The 10,817-nt window shown below is 42.2% G+C and overlaps 1 protein-coding gene across 7 annotated transcripts in view; it reads left to right on the top strand.

The window, feature by feature from the left end:
• Positions 1-3,058: 3,058 nt before the first annotated feature.
• SLC38A9 (solute carrier family 38 member 9) overlaps positions 3,059-10,817 on the top strand; it is a 103,589-nt gene continuing 95,830 nt past the window's right edge. For 4 of the 7 annotated variants that reach the window (XR_005210953.1, XR_005210954.1, XR_005210952.1 and 1 more), the window contains exons 1-3: positions 3,059-3,253; positions 3,887-3,952; positions 7,497-7,637. Coding sequence is in view for 3 of the 7 variants with exons in the window: in XM_037799223.1 (XP_037655151.1) it covers positions 7,525-7,637 (113 nt within the window). In the remaining 4 variants the exon portion in view is untranslated. Of the gene's footprint in view, positions 3,254-3,886; positions 3,953-7,496; positions 7,638-10,817 lie in introns of those variants that run through there. The other 3 variants (XM_037799224.1, XM_037799226.1, XM_037799227.1) reach the window with 3 other exon arrangements.

Here is a 10,817-nt window from a genome sequence, read left to right as displayed (position 1 = left end):
CCCATTGTCTGAAGGTTTTTATCCCTGTGTGCTTCATGCCAAGCCAATGAGATTTTTGCGAAATCTATATAAGCGGAACCACTGATGGTCTGGACTGGACAGGACACAAAAGGGACAAATTGAAGGAAAAAAGTCTTCAAAGACAGCCACGGAAATTCAGGTGTGGAGTCAAGAAGTCTTGGGCAGGGGGAATGGAACAGCCCAGACATGTGGAAAGGGAGGGTTTGCCCCAGAGTTCGAGCGCAGGCATTCCACCACAATGCTCAGGAAGAGTGTTGCCACCCCAGGCCTCAGAGAGGGTGGAGCACATTCCCCAGGGACTGGGGAGAGCCTGAATGCCACCCCACTGTTCAGACAGGGTAGAGCCTTTGCCCTGGAAAGGCAGAGTTCAGAAGGCACCCCGATGTTTGAGGAGGGTGGGGCTGAGAAGAAGGTGATCTCCCCAATGTGTGGATATGTTGGAGCACTCACCCCAGCATTTGGAGAGAAAAGGGCTGCCACGAAAGCTTTGGAAAGGGTTGGACTCCTGCTCTCTCAAGCCCCAAGGATACAATGTCATTCTGTGAATGACGTTCAGACTTTGAAATCTAATGGAGTTCACCCTGTGGGTTTTAGGAACAGTTTTGGTCCCCAAAACCCTGTTTTCCATTCAGTTTCTCCTTATGGCAATGGGAATGTTTATCCTATGACTGTCCCTCCTTTGTATATTGGAAGCAGATAACTTGTTCTAAGTTTCACATGTCCACAGCCAAAGGGGAATTTTGCTTTTGGACAGACCATGCCTGTAACTGATTTTGATGAGATCTTGTACTTACTTTATTGTTACTGAAATGATTTAAGTTTTTATGATATTGTGATGGGATTAATCTATTTTGTATTTGGAAAGAGTATGTTTTTCTGGGGTCCAGGGGGTAGAATGTGCTGGTTTGTATATATTGTGTCCCCCAGAAAAAGCCATATTCTTAAATGCAATCTTGTGGGGGCAGACATATTAGTGTGGATTAGGTTGAACCTATTGGTTCAGTATTTCCATAGAGGTGTGGCCATGCCCAGTCAGCATGGGCCTTGGTTAGTTTACTAGAGCCTTATATAAGCTCAGACATAAGGAAGTCACTGCTGTAGCTGAGACAGACATTTTAAAGACAGCCGTTAGAAGCCGATGCAGACATTTTGGAGAACGTCATTTTGAAACACAACCTGGGAGCAAGCAGATGCCAGTCACGTGCCTTCCCAGATAACAGAGGTTTTCCAGACTCCATTGGCCATCCTCCAGTGAAGATACTTGATTGTCGATGCGTTACCTTGGACACTTTATGGCCTTAAGACTGTAACTGTGTAACCAAATTACCCTCTTTTATAAAAGCCAATCCATTTCTGGTGTTTTGCATTCCGGCAGCATTAGCAAACCGGAACAGTGGTTGACTTTGATCTTTATCTTTTCTTTTTTCTCTCCCTGGCTAGTTTTCAGATTGGTTGTGCAAAATCAGGTACCCACCGTGGCCTGCCACTGGGATGGGAGGTAGGCACTGGGCACCCCAGCAAGTTCACTATGTGTGATAATACAAATCTACTGGCTTCTGGTGGTGCTCTATTTTCCACCTGCTAGCCTGACCTGGGTTTGTTTTAAGGACCTGCTTTAACAGTTGGGTCTTCCCTATTTCTCAGCCAAACAGGGCCAGGCTTCCATTCAGAGCGTGTAGACCATCTCCTGTGTTAAGAAAGGGTCCTTGCACTTTCCGGACTGTCCAGCAGATGGCGGTGTTCAGTAACTTAATTGTCCTCAGAGCCTGCTGCAGGGTCCCTCAAGAGTGGTGGAAGGGCTTTCAGACTCTGGGCTGGAACCACGTCTCTGGAGATGTTTTCTCAGTCTCTTTGTCCCGCTCTGATCTGGGCCTTGAAATGTCCTCCCCTGTCCACCAGGTCTTCAAACAGTGAAGGTGTTTTTAACTGCTGTGGGATTTTAAAATCTGTGTCCTTGGAGGAAGGGGTCCCATCTGCTGTTTCTGTGCCTTTCCCACACAGAGACCAAGTGGGGGAAGAGGAGATGAGCGGCTGGTCTGGGACAGAAAATTCCTACCTGATATTTCTTTTCTTTCTTCAATTTGGCATTTTCAGGGTCTTTCTCCAGTCTATAGCTTCCTCTAGAGTTTCAAACAATCCAGTGTTTTTTGTTGTTGAGTCTCTCTGGAGAGAAGTTTTCAGTAGCTGTTATGGCACCATGTTGATGACATCACACCCCCCCCCCCCCTTGATTGTTTTCAGCTAACAAGCGGAAAACAATCAAATTTGGATTTCAAAATTTGGGTTCTTTTTTTAAAAATGACACCCCACCCCCACCCCAGTTGTTTTGTTACATTGCTTTGTTAAAAAAGATAAAAAGAAAAAAAAAAAAAAAAGACTGGCTTCCTATGTAAGAAGGGCTTAGAGCTAGCCATATATTTTGAGGAGTGGCCAGGGGGGCTTGCGTGGACTGACTTTTCATAACAAGCACAGGAATTTTAGAGTGTATGTTTATTTAGGGTGGCTTTGGAAGAAATTGCTGGCGGTGGAAGAGGCGCCGAAGTCCTCCAAAGCCCCTCTTGGCATTGTCATTAGCTTAAAGATTATTTATATTTGTCAACACGTAATAAAACAAAAACAAACCCAACTGTCTAGACTGGGAAGGAGAATGCCAGCCCAACACTTTGTTCTTTTCCAAATCAGCTGCCTTTGGTGTCCGTAAGTACTAAGTCGGCGACGAGAAAACAGCTCTCCAACTTGGAAGGCTTGGGAAAAGAAAGAAGTATGGGAGATCAATCCTAGGAGGAGGTACCACATCAGTCCTATTTCAAGTGGCGGCTGGGGAGGTCAGGGAAGTCACAGCAGCAAGAGATCCCTAGATGCCTTAAGGCCTCCTGCGGGGACCTGAGACTTCCGCCAACTTTAGGAAGCGGTTCCCCGCAGCGACACTCACCGGGAGGGACGCGCGGCTGCCCTTCCTTTCCAGATCGAGGGCCGGGTTCTGCGGCTAGCAGGGTGCTGACTGTAGCAGAGCTCTCTGGGAGTTGTAGTCCCCAGCGGCGGGAGATTTGGCGGCTGCGGCCGGCTTGGCACGCTAAGAACTCCATCCACCGCCGGCCCCCGTGACCTGGGTCTTTGCTTCTTCCGGTTTGGGGAACGCAAATCCCCACTACGCAAGTTGGAGAAGATTTGGGAAAGGGTCTTCGCCGTGCCTCCCAGTTCTCCTCCGAAATTAAGGGCTCGGCCTGCTCAGGTAGAGCACTTTCCCTCATCTTGCAAACACTCCTCGGGAGGGAGAAAAGGGAACTGAGGGAGGCGGCCGGAAGGGCTGAGCTCGCGGCAGAGCCGGCTGTCACCCGGGGAAGTTCTATGGTGAAGTGCGTTGGAACCGTCGCTTCGTTGGGGGAGCAGTGAGGCCCAAGTCGGGAGCAGCGAAGACCGCTCTCCAGGGAAGGCGCGCGCTGTTCACAGGTTCCTGGGCTAGAAAGTCAAGGATTCCCTTGGGGGCTGAGGGAATTCGAGGACGGTGTGGGGGGTCGATGTCTGCTGGAACCGTAGGGAAGGGGCAGGGCTACGGTAAATGAACACTAGGGTGGCTGGAGAGATGGGGAAATTGCGGGAAGGGTCACAATTCTCTATCCCAAATAGAGAAGAGACGGAGAGGGGAGATGAGGGAGGAAATCCCTTTGTGCTTTAAGTGAGCTAAGATCACAGATGTGGGGAGGGATATGACTGTTAACCCCCTCACCAATCATTTCACACGACCGAATTGTGGGGCAGTGAGTGGGTGTCTTACAGAGAGTAAGTGGCTTGACATCTTGGTCATAGAATGGTAGAGCTGAAAGGAGAGAGTAGCTAGTCAAACACATTCTCTTCACTTTAACAGGTGAGAAAACTGAGGTCCATCGAGTTGAAGAAACTGGCTCGCTCACCATCAGACAACCGGTTGGTGGTAGGCTTGACTGAAACCTAAAACCTCATGACTCCCAGGCAATGCCTTATCCATTGTTGAACTCTGTAAATCAGTAACCCTAGACTTTTCTCCCTTCTTTTTTTCTTTTTAATGTCTAAAGATATGACAGAGATCTAACATTTGCAGGTAACAGGCAACCACCAGAGGAAAAGTTTTGTAACTCTTCAACAGGTCAAACAAACTCACCTTGTCTTACTCGAAGACAAATTTCCTTGCCTTACAAGTACAAATGTTGTATTAAGACAAAAATATGTCACCTATAGTTTCTTTGACTATCAGAAAATAAAGATTACCTGCCCTTCCCCATTTTATGCCCACTGTAGCTCTGAGAACAGTTAGCCTAAGATTTCTTCTCACAATCTTAAATACTCCATATCTTAGTTATACATATTTCTAAAAATATGCTGTTAACTCTGATTTTATAATACTTTAAGTATTTACTGTAAAGGAAATACTTAGCTTAGGAAGATAGTAATACCAATTTGAATTACAAATTAAAGTAATATAAAAGCATTTTTGGAAAGGATATATAGGCATGAAACTAAAAAAAAAAATTGAGGTTATAAATTTCCATCAGGCCTGGATTTTATAATACACATGCATTTCAGTCCTTTGCTAGTATTCTTTCTTTCTTACTATCTAAATATAACTCAAGAGCATTAAGTGTTCCATGTGTGGAAGGAGAGGCTATTTGGTGCCATAGCATTGCTTTAGCTAGTAAATTCTCTATTAGAACACATTGTCCTCCTGCACTATCAAAATTAACAGTTTGAAGCATTTATTGATCAGATTGGAAGCCTGTTCCAACTGTCACATCAATGGAGCATTATAGCTCCTACTGGCTGACCATCAAGCAATTCATAAGGAAGAGGTTTAGATAAGTTTGTTACTAGACTTAATAGCAGTTATAGCCTTGTATAGAAGAAAATGTATGCATACTGTAACTGCTTTCACCAGGATGCCTTTTTTAATGGTATGGTTCGATTTGCTTTTATATTGGCATACTGTTACAGAAGTGTGTAAAATATGGCCAAATCAGGCATGCTGGATTTACTTGCTCTTTTGTTTTTGTTTGTTTGTTTGTTTTGTTTTTTACATTTTTTTAATGTGAAATATAACATATATATATGAATTGTACTTTGATAACTTTCAAAGTACTATTCAACAAATAGTTAGCAAATTTCAAAGCCTGTTATGGGTTACAGTTCCACCATGCCAAATACAGCTAGTGTGACTAAGGAACTGAATTTTTAATTTTAACTAATTTAAATTTAAGTAGCCACATGTGACTTTTGAGTATTGTATTAGACAACACAAGTGATGGTATTAAAACCATGATTTTCCAAGAAATTGAAGGTAGATAGAGAAGAGGACCAAGACAATTTTAAGAGGTCTTGGAGAACAGGAGCAAACAACTAAGGAAATATAGAAGGAGAGACCTCTGAAGTAGGGAGAAAACCTGAAAGCCTAGTGATATAGTGTATCAGGGAGGAGAATGACCTCTGGTGGCAAATGTTTCTGAAAGACCAAGTAGGTTAAGGACTGAGAGATGAAAACTTGGTTTACCAAGTGATTATTGGTAATCTAGCAATAGCAGTTTTGTGGAATAACTGGATAGATAGCTGGATTAGAGTCTTTTTAAGAAAGAATTGGAGGACCTTATTTATTTTGTACTTATTCTATTTGTACTACCTATTTTATGTTTTCCTTTTCTCTCCTTGCCTTCTTTTATATCAGTTAATTTTAAAATTATTTTATTTTCCCCCTCTACTAGATTTTAGATTATGCACTGTTTTCTATTATTTTAGTAGTAATTACCTTAAAAATTGCAACATGTTGATATGTTGATAAATATCTTTACTTTCCTCCTAGACGATACAAAGACCTTAGAACACATTAATTCCAAGACCTTCATCTGACCTTTTTTTGTGTGTTAGGGGAAGAAGGGGTCAGTGGATGTCTGGGATTTTAATTCTTTTTTTTCCCTAACCCTGTAAGATTATTTATTAATTCTGCCTGTAATTCTTTAGACTTCTTGAATCTGTGGGTTTGTATCTTTTATGAATTCTGGAATACTGTTGATCATTATCTCTTTAAATATTATCTCAGCCATATTCTTCTCTCTTTCTGGTTCTCCAACTAAATGCATGTTAGACCTTCTCATTATGTCTCCTGTTTTCTTCCACATTTTCTCTTTTTGCTGCATTCTGGATGATTTTTTCTGACTTATTTTTCTAGTTCCTTAGTTCCCTTTTCAATTTTAAAACCATCCATTGAGATTTAAATTTTGCCGGTTGTATTTTCTTCCCCCCTCAACCCCCCTAAATTCACTCTGGCTCTTTTTGAAATACACTAAGTCACATTTTGAAGATCTCTACCTTTTATTTCTTTAAGCCTAGGAAGCATAATTGTTTTATAATCTTACTCTGAAAATATTTGTATTTAAATTCCTAGTGAATCTGTTTCTGGTATTGTTTCTTCTGGTTCTCACGACTCAAGGTACTTTATTTCCTTGCCTGGTAGGTTATTTTTGATTGTGTACTTTACTGTTCATTGTCCTTGTAAGGTTGTTAGCATGACTTCTTTGAGGCCTAGGATGATGGTGTATCCTCACAAGAAGGATTTACATTTGCTTCTGCCAGCTACCTAGAAGTGCTACCAAACAAGTAAACTTTAAATTAAATTCACAGCTTTCAATTTTCTTTGACCACCTTGCAAATCCACATGAGGTGCAGTTTATGGTAAAAAATTATTAGCTTCTGGCAACAAAGCATTGTAACAACCTCCCTCCCTCCCCAACCCTGGAAAAACAAACACACAGATGCAGGTACCACACTGTGGTCAGGATCAAGAAAACTTGCTTTGTAGTTCCCTTGTGAGTGAGTGAGGTGAGTTTACTTCTTGTTAGCCCCTACACTGTTGGTATAGCTCTTTGTAGTCCCAGTTGTATTGTATGGGGACAAGTGGGGATGAAAGATGATTTCTTCTCATACCAATTCATTACCCTGGGTGAGCCCTAGGCTTTGTGTTGTTTCTCTAATGCTTCACTGCTTCACAAGGCCTTGGAAACTTCAGCCCAGTTTTTCCTGGTCTGAAGCAAATGTCCTCAGGGCAGAAGCAGCTTCCTTGAACCATTTACCCCTCTAGGTTTAACTTCACCTAAAAATTGGCCTGATTTTCCTCATGTCGTCTGTACTTTCCAAAAGATGTTCTTTTAAATATTTGATCCAGTATTTTTAGTTGTTTTCTACAGGAAGATGGGTCCAAAGAACCTAATCTGATTTATTACTGGAAATAGATTACCCACTTATTTTTTATTAAGCTGAGAAGTAAGAAGTAACTCCACTCCAACTTAGCAAGTTTCTGATGCAAATAAATATTTCAGGCATGTACATGTCTCATTAAGATATCTTCAGCAAATTCCAATAGTTTTACAGTTTTTTATACTGTAAATGTATTAATTATGAATAATAAAATAATTTTAATTAAACTTAAAGTTATTTATCTTTTGTGATTTATATAGGATTAACTTCTTCAGTACTTAGAGAAAAATGGCAAATATGGATAACGATTCCAGGCATCGTCTCATCTCTGAAGTAGATCATGAAGTAAATCCTGGACCTATGAATATTCAGTTTGATTCATCAGATCTAAGATCTAAAAGGTAAGTGTTTAAAATTTAATTTGGACTCGTGCATCCCTGCAGTTGCGTGAGATACTTTTATAAAATCTTATACTTACAGGTATCTCTTGTTGATTGTTTCCCTAGAGAACCCTAACTAATACAGCTTGGTACCATGAGGGTTCTTGAGAAATAAAATCTTATAATGGGCTTTTACAATTGGTTTTCTACTCTGATTAGATTCAAAGGCGCTAATGACTCAATAATCAAGATGGCACTGACAGTCCATGGAGTGAGTTGGCAATGGAGATAAGCAAAATATCACCATTTGATTCTCCTAATCACACTCTTGTATGAAGTAAGGCTCTGGGTGACAGTGTTTTTGACACCTTAACAGAGTTTTCCAGAGTTAAGAGGTATAATGTTGTTGGCTTGTTGCTCTTGGATACACTGGATAAAGTCATAAGAGAAAGGGATAAGCTAAAGGCTTCCAGTTTGAAACTTAAGCACCATATGACAGATGTAAGGGTTTCTATGTGTGCCTTGAAAGAAAATCTTATTTCCTGTAGACACAGACTTGAGATTTCTGAAAGCCAGACCCAGAGTCTCATTGTGCAAGTAGCAGATTTACAATGTAAACTAAAATCTCAACCTTGCAGGGTGTTTGCTATTAAAATAAAGGCATTGATTGGAAAAGAATGGGATCCTGAAACTTGGGATGAGAATGTATGGATTGATAATAATGGCAGTGAGGACATTGGAACCCCAGATTCTGCTGAGTCATTGTTAGATTTACCTGTAGTGGGCTGTCTTAAGGAAACAGCCCCCCCACCTCCAGTCTGCCCTGAGGAAACAGCTTCCTGAACTCCAGTCTGAGGAACCTGCCATCCAAACTCCACCTTAAGAGATTAACCCTTCAGTGCCTACTAAATCTATAATCACCTCCCCTGAGGAAGCAGTCCTCACTCCTCTGTCTGGAGAGATTAATCCTGTTTCACAAGATGAAACTGCAATGGAATGTCCTGAGGTAAATGGCTTGAGAGATACTTCTAATTCTTTTCATGACCCACCCCTACCACCAGTCTTTGCTTCAAGACCTATAGCTAGACTAAAGTCCCAACAAGCACCGAAGGGTGAGGTACAAAGTGTGACCCATGAGGAAGTACACTATACTGCAAAAGAACTGTATGAGTTTTCCAGTTTATACAGACAGAAATCAGGGGAATATGTGTGAGAATGGATATTAAAGGTGTGGTATAATGGTGGAAGGAATATAAAGTTGGATCAGGCTGAATTTATTGATATGAACCCATTAAGCAGAGAATCTGCATTCATTGTTGTAGCTTGAGGGGTTAGAAAGGGCGTTAACTGTTTGGGTGGTTGGCTAAAATGTGAATCAAAAGGTGGTCCACGTTACCAGAGGTTGAAATGCCAGAACTGCCCTGGTATAATGTAGAGAAGGGGATTCAAAGGCTTAGAAGATTGAAATGTTAGAGTGGATTTATCATGGAAGACCTGCTCACACACCCCTGGAATGTCCAGAGGACACACCTTTTACCAGAACTGTGAGGAATAAATTTCTGAGACTAGCTCCATCATCCCTGAAGAGCTCTGTAGTTGCCCTTCTGTGTAGATCAGATATTACTGTGGGAACTGCTGTCACTGAGCTGGAATCCTTAAACACAGTGGGGATAATAGGATCCTGAGTGGGCAGAAGCCAAATAGCAGCAGTTAATGGCCAAAGGCAAGGTGGGCATGGCTACCATAATGGAAAACAGGCTCAAGGCAGCAGTCAAAATAATCTGACTTGCAGAGACTTATGGCATTGGCAAGTAGATCATGGAGTACCTAGAAGTAAAATAGATGGGCAGTCTACTAAATTCTTGTTTGATCTGTATAAGCAGAAGAATTCTAGGTCAAGTGAACAAAAGTCTGCCTTGGATTACAAAAACAGGGAGTCACAGCCCTTTAATCAGTTCCCAGACTTGAGACAGTTTACAGACCCAGAACCCCTTGAATGAGGGGAAGGCTGGGTACACTTAGGGAAGGACCCTGTTGCACTGCCAAAAATTTATGCTGTTAATCTTTCTCCCAGCCTTTCCCAGGGGGACCTACAGCCTTTAACCAGGGTAACTGTGCTTTGGGGAAAAGGAAATGATCAGATCTTTCAGGGATTATTAGACACTGGTTCAGAAGTGATGTTAATTCCAGGAGACCCAAAACATCATTCTGGTCCACGAGTCGGAGTTGGGGCTTATGGAGGTCAGGTGATTGATGGAGTTTTAGCTCAGCTTGGTCTCACAGTGGGTCCAGTGAGTCCTTTACCCATTCTGTGGTTATTTTCCCAGTTCCAGAATGCATACTTGGAATAGACATACTCAGCAATTGGCAGAATCCTCACATTGGTTCCCTGACTCATGGAGTGAGGACTATTATGGTAGGAAAGGCCAAATGGAAGATGCTAGAACTGCCCCTGCCTAGCAAAATAGTAAACCAGAAGCAATACCAGATTCCTGGATGGATTGCAGAAGTTAGTGCCACTCTTAAGGACTTAAAGGATGCAGCAGTGGTGATTCCCACCACATCCCCTTTCAACTCTCCTATTTGGCCTGTGCAGAAAACAGATGGGTCTTTGAGGGTGACAGTGGATTATCGGAAGCTCAACTGGGTGGTGACTCCAATTGCAGCTGATGTTCCATTCCAGATGTGGTATCATTGCTGGAGCAAATCAACACATCCCCTGGTACCTGGTATGCAGCTATTGATCTGGCAAATGCTTTTTTCTCAATAGCTGTTAGTAAGGACCTCCAGAAACAGTTTGCATTCAGCTGGCAAGGCCAGCAATTTACATTCACTGTGCTACCTTAGGGGTATATCAGCTCTCCAGCCCTATGTCATAATATTGCCCACAGGGACCTTGATCGTTTCTCCCTCCCACAAGACATCACACTAGTCTATTATATTGATGATATCATGTTGGTTGGACCTAGTGAGCAAGAAGTAGCAACTACTCTAGATTTGTTGGTAAGGTATTTGCATGGCAGAGGATGGGAGATAAATCCAACAAAAATACAGGGGCCTTCAACCTCAGTACAATTTTTAGGTGTCCAGTGGTGTGGGCCATGTCGAGATAGCCCTTCTAGGGTGAATGATAAGTTTTGGCATCTGGCCGCTCCTGTGACCAAAAAAGAGGCACAACACCTAGTTGGCCTCTTTGGATTT

Source organism: Choloepus didactylus, chromosome 11 (assembly GCF_015220235.1).
Source record: "Choloepus didactylus isolate mChoDid1 chromosome 11, mChoDid1.pri, whole genome shotgun sequence".
In the NCBI taxonomy this organism is placed as follows: Eukaryota; Metazoa; Chordata; class Mammalia; order Pilosa; family Megalonychidae; genus Choloepus; species Choloepus didactylus.
The sequence above is the reverse complement of the archived record's forward strand: the minus strand, read 5'-3'. Positions and strand labels throughout refer to the sequence as shown.